This window comes from Eucyclogobius newberryi, unplaced genomic scaffold, assembly GCF_026437365.1.
Source record: "Eucyclogobius newberryi isolate DKJ021-1_F unplaced genomic scaffold, fEucNew1.0.hap1 SCAF_4, whole genome shotgun sequence".
NCBI classification, from domain to species: Eukaryota; Metazoa; Chordata; class Actinopteri; order Gobiiformes; family Gobiidae; genus Eucyclogobius; species Eucyclogobius newberryi.
Genome location: NW_027316056.1, coordinates 42,407,879 through 42,420,116, shown reverse-complemented (window position 1 = coordinate 42,420,116; position 12,238 = coordinate 42,407,879). Strand labels below are relative to the sequence as shown.

Genomic DNA, 12,238 nt, shown 5'->3' with positions numbered 1-12,238 from the left:
AGAACACTCTAATGCACACTCTGAAGAATACTAACACACACTCTGAAGAACGCTCTAATGCACACTCTGAAGAACGCTCTAATGCACACTCAGAAGAACGCTCTAATGCACACTCTGAAGAACGCTCTAATGCACACTCTGAAGAACGCTCTAATGCACACTCTGAAGAACGCTCTAATGCACACTCTGAAGAACGCTCTAATGCACACTCTGAAGAACGCTCTAATGCACACTCTGAAGAACGCTCTAATGCACACTCTGAAGAACTCTAATGCACACTCTGAAGAACACTAACACTTACTCTGAAGAACGCTCTGATGCACACTCTGAAGAACGCTCTAATGCACACTCTGAAGAACGCTCTAATGCACTCTGAAGAACGCTCTAATGCACTCTGAAGAACGCTCTAATGCACACTCTGAAGAACGCTTTAATCCACACTCTGAAGAACGCTCTAATGCACACTCTGAAGAACGCTTTAATCCACACTCTGAAGAACGCTCTAATGCACACCCTGAAGAACGCTCTAATGCACACTCTGAAGAACGCTCTAATGCACACTCTGAAGAACACTAATGCACACTCTGAAGAACACTAATGCACACTCTGAAGAACACTAATGCACACTCTGAAAAACGCTCTAATGCACACTCTGAAGTACGCTCTAATGCACACTCTGAAGAACACTCTAATGCACACTCTGAAGAACACTCTAATGCACACTCTGAAGAACACTCTAATGCACACTCTGAAGAACACTAATGCACACTCTAAAGAACACTAATGCACACTCTGAAGAACACTAATGCACACTCTGAAGAACGCTCTAATGCACACTCTGAAGAACACTTTAATGCACACTCTGAAGAACACTTTAATGCACACTCTGAAGAACGCTCTAATGCACGCTCTGAAGAACACTCTAATGCACGCTCTGAAGAACGCTCTAATGCACGCTCTGAAGAACGCTCTAATGCACACTCTGAAGAACGCTCTAATGCACACTCTGAAGAACGCTCTAATGCACACTCTGAAGAACGCTCTAATGCACACTCGGAAGAACGCTCTAATGCACACTTGGAAGAACACTAATGCACACTCTGAAGAACGCTCTAAGAACACTCTAATGCACACTCTGAAGAATGCTCTAATCCACACTCTGAAGAATGCTCTAATGCACACTCTGAAGAACGCTCTAATGCACACTCTGAAGAATACTCTAATGCACGCTCTGAAGAACACTCTAATGCACGCTCTGAAGAACGCTCTAATGCACGCTCTGAAGAACGCTCTAATGCATACTCGGAAGAACACTAATGCACATTCTGAAGAACACTAATGCACGCTCTGAAGAACGCTCTAATGCACGCTCTGAAGAACGCTCTAATGCACACTCTGAAGAACGCTCTAATGCACGTTCTGAAGAACACTAATGCACACTCTGAAGAACACTAATGCACATTCTGAAGAACGCTCTAATGCACGCTCTGAAGAACACTCTAATGCACGCTCTGAAGAACACTCTAATGCACACTCTGAAGAACGCTCTAATGCACACTCTGAAGAACGCTCTAATGCACACTCTGAAGAACGCTCTAATGCATACTCGGAAGAACACTAATGCACATTCTGAAGAACACTAAGGCACACTCTGAAGAACGCTCTAAGAACACTCTAATGCACACTCTGAAGAACGCTCTAATCCACACTCTGAAGAACGCTCTAATGCACACTCTGAAGAACGCTTTAATGCACACTCTGAAGAACGCTCTAATGCACACTCTGAAGAACGCTCTAATGCACACTGAAGAACGCTCTAATGCACACTGAAGAACGCTCTAATGCACACTCTGAAGAACGCTCTAATGCACACTCTGAAGAACGCTCTAATGTACACTCTGAAGAACGCTCTAATGCACACTCTGAAGAACGCTCTAATGCACACTCTGAAGAACGCTCCAATCCACACTCTGAAGAACGCTCTAATGAACTCTGAAGAACGCTCTAATGAACTCTGAAGAACGCTCTAATGCACACTCTGAAGAACGCTCTCATCCACACTCTGAAGAACGCTCTAATGAACTCTGAAGAACGCTCTAATGCACTCTGAAGAACGCTCTAATGCACTCTGAAGAACGCTCTCATCCACACTCTGAAGAACGCTCTAATGCACACTCTGAAGAACGCTCTAATGCACACTCTGAAGAACGCTCTAATGCACACTCTGAAGAACGCTCTAATGCACACTCTGAAGAACGCTCTAATGCACACTCTGAAGAACGCTCCAATCCACACTCTGAAGAACGCTCTCATCCACACTCTGAAGAACGCTCTAATGAACTCTGAAGAACGCTCTAATGCACTCTGAAGAACGCTCTAATGCACTCTGAAGAACGCTCTCATCCACACTCTGAAGAACGCTCTAATGCACTCTGAAGAACACTCTAATGCACACTCTGAAGAACACTCTCACACACACTCTGAAGAACACTCTAATGCACATTCTGAAGAACAGATCAGCCGTCACCGTGGCGACGCGCTCACCTCAGAGACGTGGTTGTGCTTCAGGTTCAGACTCTTCAAAGCCGGAAACATTCCAGTCTCTTCTCCTGAAAGTACAAAGAGAAGACCTGTGATTGGTCGAGCAATAGGGGCGTGTCGCTGCCCTGTGACTGGTCGAGCACTAGGGGCGTGTCGCTGCCCTGTGATTGGTCGAGCACTAGGGGCGTGTCGCTGCCCTGTGATTGGTCGAGCACTAGGGGCGTGTCGCTGCCCTGTGATTGGTCGAGCACTAGGGGCGTGTCGCTGCCCTGTGATTGGTCGAGCACTAGGGGCGTGTCGCTGCCCTGTGATTGGTCGAACACCAGAGGCGTGTCTGTACCTGGCCCGGCGTCGCTGAAGTGGACAGAGGTCAGTCCAGTCTCAGACAAGTCCAGCTGCTTCAGCCTGGAACAGAACACAAGCCTTTGATTCACCACAAGCAGGAAGTGCGCCGTTAGCATGCTAATGTTTGTTAGCATGCTAATTAGGACGTCAAGGTTTAGTGTTACGATTATTGAGACAAAACATCCTGGTTTAAGGATTATTCAGGATCGTTAGTCAGTGGAATCTTGACTTTATGAAACTGTAAATGTGACGAAAACCAGATAAAAAAGTACTTTATATTTAGATACAAATATTTTAAACTATAGATTGAATTAAAAGTTTGCTTCTAAAATAGTAAAATAAGATTCAGTCACATCATTTGGACTCTCATCCAAGAGTCTCAATCTGTGGATCGAGTCCGGGAACTCCCACTGGGCGGAGCCTCCTGATAAAAGGAGTTTACGGTTTCACCCTAACAGCCCTGTAACAGGCCCTCTACATCCTACAGTAAGCTCCCTCATCACTGATGAGTACCCCGGGCGTGCGTGCCCCGGGCGTGTGCGTGCCCCGGGCGTGCGCGTGCCCCGGGCGTGTGCGTGCCCCGGGCGTGCGTGCCCCGGGCATGTGCGTGCCCCGGGCGTGTGTGCCCCGGCGTGCGTGGCCCGGGCGTGCGTGCCCCGGGCGTGCGTGTGCCCCGGGCGTGCGCGTGCCCCGGGCGTGCGTGCCCCGGGCGTGCGTGCCCCGGGCGTGCGTGCCCCGGGCGTGCGTGCCCCGGGCGTGTGCGTGCCCCGGGCGTGTGCGTGCCCCGGGCGTGCGTGTGCCCCGGGCGTGTGCGTGCCCCGGGCGTGCGTGCCCCGGGCGTGCGTGCCCCGGGCGTGCGTGCCCCGGGCGTGCGTGCCCCGGGCGTGCGTGCCCCGGGCGTGCGTGCCCCGGGCGTGTGCGTACCCCGGGCGTGCGTGCCCCGGGCGTGCGTGCCCCGGGCGTGCGTGCCCCGGGCGTGTGCGTACCCCGGGCGTGCGTGCCCCGGGCGTGCGTGCCCCGGGCGTGCGTGCCCCGGGCGTGCGTGCCCCGGGCGTGCGTGCCCCGGGTTTTTGGGTTTGGGCGTGCGTGCCCCGGGCGTGCGTGCCCCGGGCGTGCTGTTCACAGGATGTTCTTCATCACTGCTGGTGTCATTGTAGTAGAGGCGTGTCACCTGGGCAGAGAAGACAAGGCCAGCACTGAGTCCTGCTCCAGAGGGTTTCGGGACAGGTTCAGGGTCTTCAGGGTCTGGAACAGGTCTGAACCAGGACTGTGGGAACAAAGGAGTAAAGCAGAGACTGGACCAGGATTTATTAGGACTAAACCAAGTCTAAACCAGGACTCACGGTGACATGGAGCGGATCTTGTTCCCCTCCAGACCCAGGACCTCCAGTTTTGGCCACATGGGGGCGCACTGCACCACCTGCAGATAAACCCTGGATTAAACCCCAGATCAAACCCCAGATCAAACCCAGGATCAAACCCAGGATCAAACCCAGGATCAAACCCAGGATCAAACCCAGGATCAAACCCAGGATCAAACCCAGGATTAAACCCAGGATCAAACCCAGGATCAAACCCAGGATTAAACCCTGGATTTCGGTCATATTGAGAAAAGGTGAGCTTTGTCTGGGTCTGAGCAGGACACACCTGAGTCCAGCAGAGGGCGCACTCGTTCAGAACCAGCGTTGTGAGGTGGAGAAAGGCCTTGGCGAGCCGAGCGGGGTCAGAGGTCAGGTCAGAGGTCAGCTGCAGACGGTTCAAACTGAAACACAACAGGAAGTCTACTTCATCCTCCAAACGGAACAACGTGGAACAAAAGGAGATTCTTCACGTCTCCACGAACATGCTAATGCTAATGCTTATGCTAATGCTAATGAGGACGACGAACTCCGACCTGAGCTGAAGTCCCTCCAGTGCCTCCATCTGTTCAGTGATCGCCGCTACATCCTCCCATCCACCAATCAGAGTGCTGCTCAGGTCCAACCACCGAACATGTGACACAGTAAAGGACCAATCACAGGAGAGGGCCAGGACTAAAGCAGGACTAAAGCAGGACTAAAGCGGGTCTAAAGCGGGTCTAAAGCGGGTCTAAAGCGGGACTAAAGCGGGACTAAAGCGGGACTAAAGCGGGTCTAAAGCGGGTCTAAAGCAGGACTAAAGCGGGTCTAAAGCGGGTCTAAAGCAGGTCTAAAGCGTGACTAAAGCGGGTCTAAAGCGGGTCTAAAGCGGGTCTAAAGCGGGACTAAAGCGGGACTAAAGCGGGACTAATGTGTCTATAAAAGGATATTGGGTGTAGTTTTCCGGATCGCTCCGTCTTCTCCGGCTCCGTTGACTTCAAAGCCGTTCAGGATGATGGATGAGCGATTCTCGAGGCTGGAACACAAACAGTTCTTACACTTTCCTTTGTCTGGACTGAGACTGAGACTGAGACTGAGACTGAGACTGAGACTGAGACTGAGACTGAGAGCAGAGCTTCACCTGAGATGGTCCCACTGCCTGGAGGAAAGGGAGATCTCTTCACTCAGTTCCTCATCTCTGTCCACGTGATAAACCTGATGCACGACCGACAGGAAGTCCAGACCGAAGGACACTTTAAAGGGACGGACGAACGAGCCCGCGCCTGGAACACTGAGGAGAGAAACAGGACTGAAACAGAGACTGAAACAGAGACTGAAACAGACTGAAACAGGGTCTGAAACAGAGACTGAAACAGACTGAAACAGGGACTGAAACAGAGACTGAAACAGAGACTGAAACAGGGACTGAAACAGAGACTGAAACAGGGACTGAAACAGAGACTGAAACAGAGACTGAAACAGGGACTGAAACAGAGACTGAAACAGGGACTGAAACAGGGACTGAAACAGAGACTGAAACAGAGACTGAAACAGACTGAAACAGGGTCTGAAACAGACTGAAACAGGGTCTGAAACAGAGACTGAAACAGAGACTGAAACAGAGACTGAAACAGACTGAAACAGAGACTGAAACAGAGACTGAAACAGAGACTGAAACAGAGACTGAAACAGGGTCTGAAACAGAGACTGAAACAGGGACTGAAACAGGGTCTGAAACAGAGACTGAAACAGGGTCTGAAACAGAGACTGAAACAGAGACTGAAACAGAGACTGAAACAGAGACTGAAACAGAGACTGAAACAGAGACTGAAACAGACTGAAACAGGGTCTGAAACAGAGACTGAAACAGAGACTGAAACAGAGACTGAAACAGACTGAAACAGAGACTGAAACAGAGACTGAAACAGGGTCTGAAACAGGGTCTGAAACAGGGTCTGAAACAGAGACTGAAACAGAGACTGAAACAGAGACTGAAACAGAGACTGAAACAGACTGAAACAGGGACTGAAACAGGGTCTGAAACAGAGACTGAAACAGAGACTGAAACAGGGACTGAAACAGAGACTGAAACAGAGACTGAAACAGAGACTGAAACAGAGACTGAAACAGGGTCTGAAACAGAGACTGAAACAGGGTCTGAAACAGAGACTGAAACAGGGACTGAAACAGAGACTGAAACAGAGACTGAAACAGAGACTGAAACAGAGACTGAAACAGGGCTAAAGCAGGTGTAGTAGTAGTATCAGTAGTATCTGTAGTATCCATAGTATGCGTAGTATCCGTAGTATTCTCAGCAGTATTTACCTGCAGGTGAAGTACTGCACTCCCTCGTGGACTCCGTCATGTTTCCCTCGCTCTGGGTCGTCCCACTCCACTCCAAGCCACACCCCTAAAACAAACACACAAATGTAAACAAACACACCAGTGTAAACAAACACACAAACACATAAATGTAAACAAACACACCAGTGTAAACAAACACCAGTGTAAACAAACACACAAACACATAAATGTAAACAAACACACCAGTGTAAACAAACTAAATTTGAACATTTAAACACATTTGAGCTCATTCTGATGTCAAATGTTTCGACTCTTGTGAGAACATGACAATTTAATGATTATTTATGATTATCAATTTTGATTGATTATTGTGTGAGCGGCTTAATAAAGACTAAATCAAGTTAAATGTGACAAAAACAGTCAGATGAAAAGGTTATTTACATTATAGATTTATCGTTTTTTGATTCATACGATTATGTGACCAAAACATTCACGATTAACCGCCCACATTTCCTCACCGTGGGACGAATAACCGATCTCTCCTGTTGTGTCACATGTGGCGCAAGTTTAAAACGCCCTTTATTTCCCCCGATTAATCGGTAATAAACGCGGTGTTTACGCGGTGTCGGTGCGGGCGCGTCCTTGCCTTTGGTCGGCGGTACCGGGCCCACGTACCGCACCGTGGCCCGCTCTTCCCGGCACGACACGCGCCTCCCCACCGCGTCCTCCGAGAGCGGCTCCATGACAAGCCGAGCGAGAGGCGCGACAGGCGGCTACAGAGGCTCCGCGACACACCGCCGAGCCGCGGAGCTAACGGCGGCTAAAGGCTAGCATGAGGCTAAAGCTCCGGAACAAAAGACAAAGACACGCGGGAAAAGCGCGTGTGGAGCACACGGATGAGCCGATGACTTTAGGTGTTGTTTAAACTCTAATAAAGTGTTTAAAAGTGTTTTGGAACAGGCGCTTAGCGCGTGCGCGCGCTGTGACACACCGCTTTGAAACGTCACGTGATCGAGCCTTTTGACACTTGTCACGTGACTCAGACTCTTGTGTCACGTGACCCAGACTGTTGTGTCACGCCAGTGTCACTAGGGGCGCTGGAGAGCTTGAGTTCCTCCGCCCGGAACCGGAAGTGAAGTGACAAACGTCCGAAGCTGCGGGTGAAATGAGGCGCAGACGATGATCCTGGTCCTGCTGCTGCCGCTGTTGTTCTCCCGGAGCCCCGCCCCGGTGTCCGCGGGCCCCCCTGCCCCGCCGAGGCCCCCGGTGAACGTGGAGCTGCAGGTACGACCCCTAGACCGGCCCCGAGAGACCGAGGCCCGGGCCCGAGAGACCGAGGGCCCCGGGCTGTCTTAGAGAAGTGTTCTCCTGAAGACACTTAGACAGGACTGTAGTTGAGCACGTCTATGTTCATTCTCTGGAATATGACCCGGGGCCCACTGGAGTGTCCCCCAGTGGGCCCCGGGTCACATCCTCCCTCACCAGGGGACCCTTCCTGGTTAAATAAAGGTCATTAAATGAATAAATCTTGAAGTTTAATCAGACAAACGTGAAATATGTGTGACTTCTGGCTGTAATAACGCGGTGGTCTTCAGGCGGGGCTCCTGAGCTGGGCCCCTGGAGCGGCCCCTGGAGCGGAGCACAGCGGCCTCACGTTCTCGGTGCAGTCCAGACTCTTGGACGAGGACACTTGGCTGGACGTCTCCTCCTGCGCTCAGACAAGGGCCGTCTCCTGCGACGTGAGCGACGTTCTGCGAAACGCCCCCCACGGCTGTGTGCGGCTGAGGGTCAGAGGTCAGCTGCAGGTCAGAGGTCAGCCAGGCCAGCAGAAGTCTGAGGCGGTGGAGGCCTGCAGCCGAGAGGGGAAGTGCACGCCTCGGGTACAGAATACTCTCCTTCTCGTTCTCCTTCACGTTCTCCTTCACGTTCTCCTTCACGTTCTTCACGTTCTCCTTCACGTTCTCCTTCACGTTCTTCACGTTCTCCTTCACGTTCTCCTTCTCGTTCACGTTCTCGTTCACGTTCTCCTTCACGTTCTCCTTCACGTTCTTCACGTCCTTCACGTTCTCCTTCTCGTTCTCCTTCTCGTTCTCCTTCACGTTCTTCACGTTCTCCTTCACGTTCTCCTTCTCGTTCACGTTCTCCTTCACGTTCTCCTTCACGTTCTTCACGTCCTTCACGTTCTCCTTCACGTTCTCCTTCTCGTTCTCCTTCACGTTCTTCACGTTCTCCTTCACGTTCTCCTTCACGTTCTCCTTCACGTTCTCCTTCTCCTTCACGTTCTCCTTCACGTTCTTCACGTTCTTCACTTTCTCCTTCACGTTCTCCTTCACGTTCTCCTTCACGTTCTCCTTCACGTTCTCCTTCACGTTCTCCTTCACGTTCTCCTTCACGTTCTCCTTCACGTTCTCCTTCACGTTCTCCTTCACGTTCTCCTTCACGTTCTTCACGTCCTTCACGTTCTCCTTCACGTTCTCCTTCTCGTTCTCCTTCACGTTCTTCACGTTCTCCTTCACGTTCTCCTTCACGTTCTCCTTCACGTTCTCCTTCTCCTTCACGTTCTCCTTCACGTTCTTCACGTTCTTCACTTTCTCCTTCACGTTCTCCTTCACGTTCTCCTTCACGTTCTCCTTCACGTTCTTCACGTTCTCCTTCACGTTCTCCTTCACGTTCTCCTTCACGTTCACGTTCTCCTTCACGTTCTCCTTCACGTTCTCCTTCACGTTCTCCTTCACGTTCTCCTTCACGTTCTCCTTCACGTTCTCCTTCACGTTCACGTTCTCCTTCACGTTCTTCACGTTCTCCTTCACGTTCTCCTTCACGTTCACGTTCTCCTTCACGTTCTTCACGTTCTCCACGTTCTCGTTCACGTTCTTCTTCACGTTCTCCTTCTCGTTCTCCTTCACGTTCTCCTTCACGTTCTCCTTCACGTTCTCCTTCACGTTCTTCACGTTCTCCTTCACGTTCTCCTTCACGTTCTCCTTCACGTTCTCCTTCACGTTCTCCTTCACGTTCTTCACGTTCTTCACGTTCTCCTTCACGTTCTCCTTCACGTTCTCCTTCACGTTCTCTCTTTGTCTCTCCAGGTTCGCCTCTTGTCTTCGCCCGGCTCGCTGACCGTTCTCCTGTCTCAGGACCACGCCCTGTGGGAGGCGTTTGCCGATCACGCTAAGCACAAGGTGTGTTTGGGTCGCCCGGGGCAACCGCAGCAGCAGTGCCGTGAGTCGCTCTCCTCCCTCAACTTCTCAGACCTGGAGCAGGGCCAGACTTACTGCGTGTCTGTCCAGTTCTTGCAGTTCTCCAGAGCTGAGGGCCCGCCGAGCTGCCCCGTGTGCCGGGTGGTGCCCGGGGCCCGGTCGGGACACGCCTGGCTAGTCCTGGGCCTGGTCCTGCCGCTCCTGGGCGTGGCTCTGGGCTCCGCCGTGGCCTACGTCCTGATCTTCCACCGACAGAAGCTCAAGCAGTGGTTCAAGCCTCCGGCCAGCCCCGAGTCCCTCTGGCTCCCTCTGGAGGGCGCTGTGGTGCTCACGCCCGACGAGGAGCGCTGCTCTGTCATCCAGGCCTTCACTCAAGTCCACCCGGACTGACCTTTAGGGCCCGTGTTCCTGGTTCCAGTGGAATAGACTGACCTTTAGGGCCCGTGTTCCTGGTTCCAGTGGAATAGACTGACCTTTAGGGCCCGTGTTCCTGGTTCCAGTGGAATAGACTGACTTTTAGGGCCCGTGTTCCTGGTTCCAGTGGAATAGACTGACCTTTAGGGCCCGTGTTCCTGGTTCCAGTGGAATAGACTGACCTTTAGGGCCCGTGTTCCTGGTTCCAGTGGAATAGACTGACCTTTAGAGCCTGTGTTCCTGGTTCCTGTGGAATAGACTGACCTTTAGGGCCTGTGTTCCTGGTTCCTGTGGAATAGTCTGAGGTGGAACAGATAAAAAGCCTGTGAAAGTGACTTGAACAGAAAATGACAAAACCAAGAGTCGTAATTGTCCAAAAAGTACAAAAAAGATGTGGTACTGCACTGAACTGGGATCTGAACCACAAACCTTCTCGTCTCATGCGTTTCCAATCGTCTCGCTCTGATTTTGGACTCGTTTGCTCTGAAGAACGAGCTGCACTTTTAGAACGCTTTCAAACATGAACTGAAAAGACTTTGACGTGAAGCTTGTGCCTGAACGACAAAAGCCTTAATCTCCCTGTGCACACTGGTCAGACCTGTGCACACTGGTCAGACCTGTGCACACTGGTCAGACCTGTGCACACTGGTCAGACCTGTGCACACTGGTCAGACCTGTGCACACTGGTCAGACCTGTGCACACTGGTCAGATCTGTGCACACTGGTCAGACCTGTGCACACTGGTCAGATCTGTGCACACTGGTCAGACCCACATGGCATTGCTTATTAAAAGAGGATCTTATGTTCCACATGTGAGTGTGATGCATCATTAGAAAGCTTAGGCCTTCTAGTTTCTGCAGATGTGCACATGTCACACTGTCAGGGATTCAGAACTCACACTACAGAAGCACAAACATAAACAAAACATCCTTTTTTAGTCTTGCCTGAATATTGTCCATTTGTAATGGTCCTGAGCAGGACATACTTCATTGTGTGCTTATGCTGTTCACTGCACAGGATGTTTATCTTGTTGACAACAACTGTGTAAAGTTTCAGATCTCTAGGAACAGGCATTTTGGTGCTGTTGACCTTTTTGTATCAAAAAGTATATTCGGAACAAGTGATCCAAATATGTGCCAACTGTGCCAAACTGTTTTATTACAATTTTAGCTCCTCTATGATCATAAAACATACATTTTGATGTTTTGTAGGCCACTAATAGCAATTATAACTGCTAAAAACAATATATGTGTAAATATGAGTTTACCCATGAATTTCCCATATAGAGGTTAGAAAAAGAAGAAAAGAAGGATATCCAACATTATCTTATAGGTCAAACAGGTCATTTGTTATGGACGGAGAAATGCGGCAGACAAGCGCATTCTCGTCCGGCGAGAAACAAAGAAAAGTTTGTTTACTTGACAATATCTCGAAATGGGAAAACTTCAGGAAAAATACAAGTGTATATTGTTTTTCAATGATTTCTTACGGACAGACTGAGTACAAGGATGAACAGAATTAAAGCCGTTTCGTCCGTCATAAACAGCAAACAGGACATGCGTTTGTAAAAGTTGAGACTTTCTCACAAACTATTGGCAATTGCTTCTTGGGGCAAATTATTCAATGACATATTCGTTTTGTTGAGAAAATAAGCTTTAAAATGATGTATAACTTGCTGGTATTGACCACGGAAATAAAAGTGATGATGTAAGAGAATATTTGAGATATAGAAAATGCTCGCCAGCGCGCAGGTGGGTGGTAACAGATCAATAATGATACTAATGATGAGAATCCGCTTGTTTCTTTGTGAACGTCGTGCACTGAAACGACGGTAAAAGACTTTTCTTACTTTCAGTTTGTGCTCGAGAGAAAATGTGAATAAATATGTTTTATCGTAAATCTTTGGGCTTCATTTGAATTATTTCCCATAAAAAGGTTGTAATCCAGAGATTCGACACACTTTATAATTGCACAAGTATAACTAAATTAAAACGATTAAAACATGTATTTCTAACAGTTTGAATTGTATTTATTCTGTGGCTTTAGTCATTTTCATCACATTGTAATCAGAATCATGGGCTTTCGTCTCAGGTCGGAACC

The 12,238-nt window shown here is 49.8% G+C and overlaps 2 protein-coding genes across 2 annotated transcripts in view; one reads left to right on the top strand and one right to left on the bottom strand.

Annotated features, from left to right (window-relative positions):
* Window positions 1-7,527, bottom strand: part of tbce (tubulin folding cofactor E) — a 38,438-nt gene extending 30,911 nt beyond the window's left edge. Inside the window, exons 1-10 of the mRNA XM_072463492.1 lie at window positions 7,174-7,527; window positions 6,549-6,633; window positions 5,365-5,514; window positions 5,174-5,259; window positions 4,781-4,880; window positions 4,534-4,648; window positions 4,230-4,306; window positions 4,058-4,153; window positions 2,882-2,946; window positions 2,545-2,609 (exon numbers count right to left, since the gene is read on the bottom strand). Coding sequence (XP_072319593.1) covers window positions 2,545-2,609; window positions 2,882-2,946; window positions 4,058-4,153; window positions 4,230-4,306; window positions 4,534-4,648; window positions 4,781-4,880; window positions 5,174-5,259; window positions 5,365-5,514; window positions 6,549-6,633; window positions 7,174-7,270 — 936 coding nt within the window. The 5' untranslated portion in view covers window positions 7,271-7,527. The remainder of the gene's footprint in view (window positions 1-2,544; window positions 2,610-2,881; window positions 2,947-4,057; window positions 4,154-4,229; window positions 4,307-4,533; window positions 4,649-4,780; window positions 4,881-5,173; window positions 5,260-5,364; window positions 5,515-6,548; window positions 6,634-7,173) is intronic.
* Window positions 7,528-7,665: 138 nt separating this feature from the next.
* LOC140377895 (uncharacterized) lies at window positions 7,666-12,009 on the top strand. The gene is made up of 3 exons (XM_072463506.1): window positions 7,666-7,811; window positions 8,123-8,407; window positions 9,614-12,009. Exons 1-3 carry the CDS (start codon window positions 7,707-7,709, stop codon window positions 10,112-10,114), a joined length of 891 nt encoding a protein of 296 aa, XP_072319607.1. The 5' UTR covers window positions 7,666-7,706; the 3' UTR covers window positions 10,115-12,009.
* Window positions 12,010-12,238: the final 229 nt, after the last annotated feature.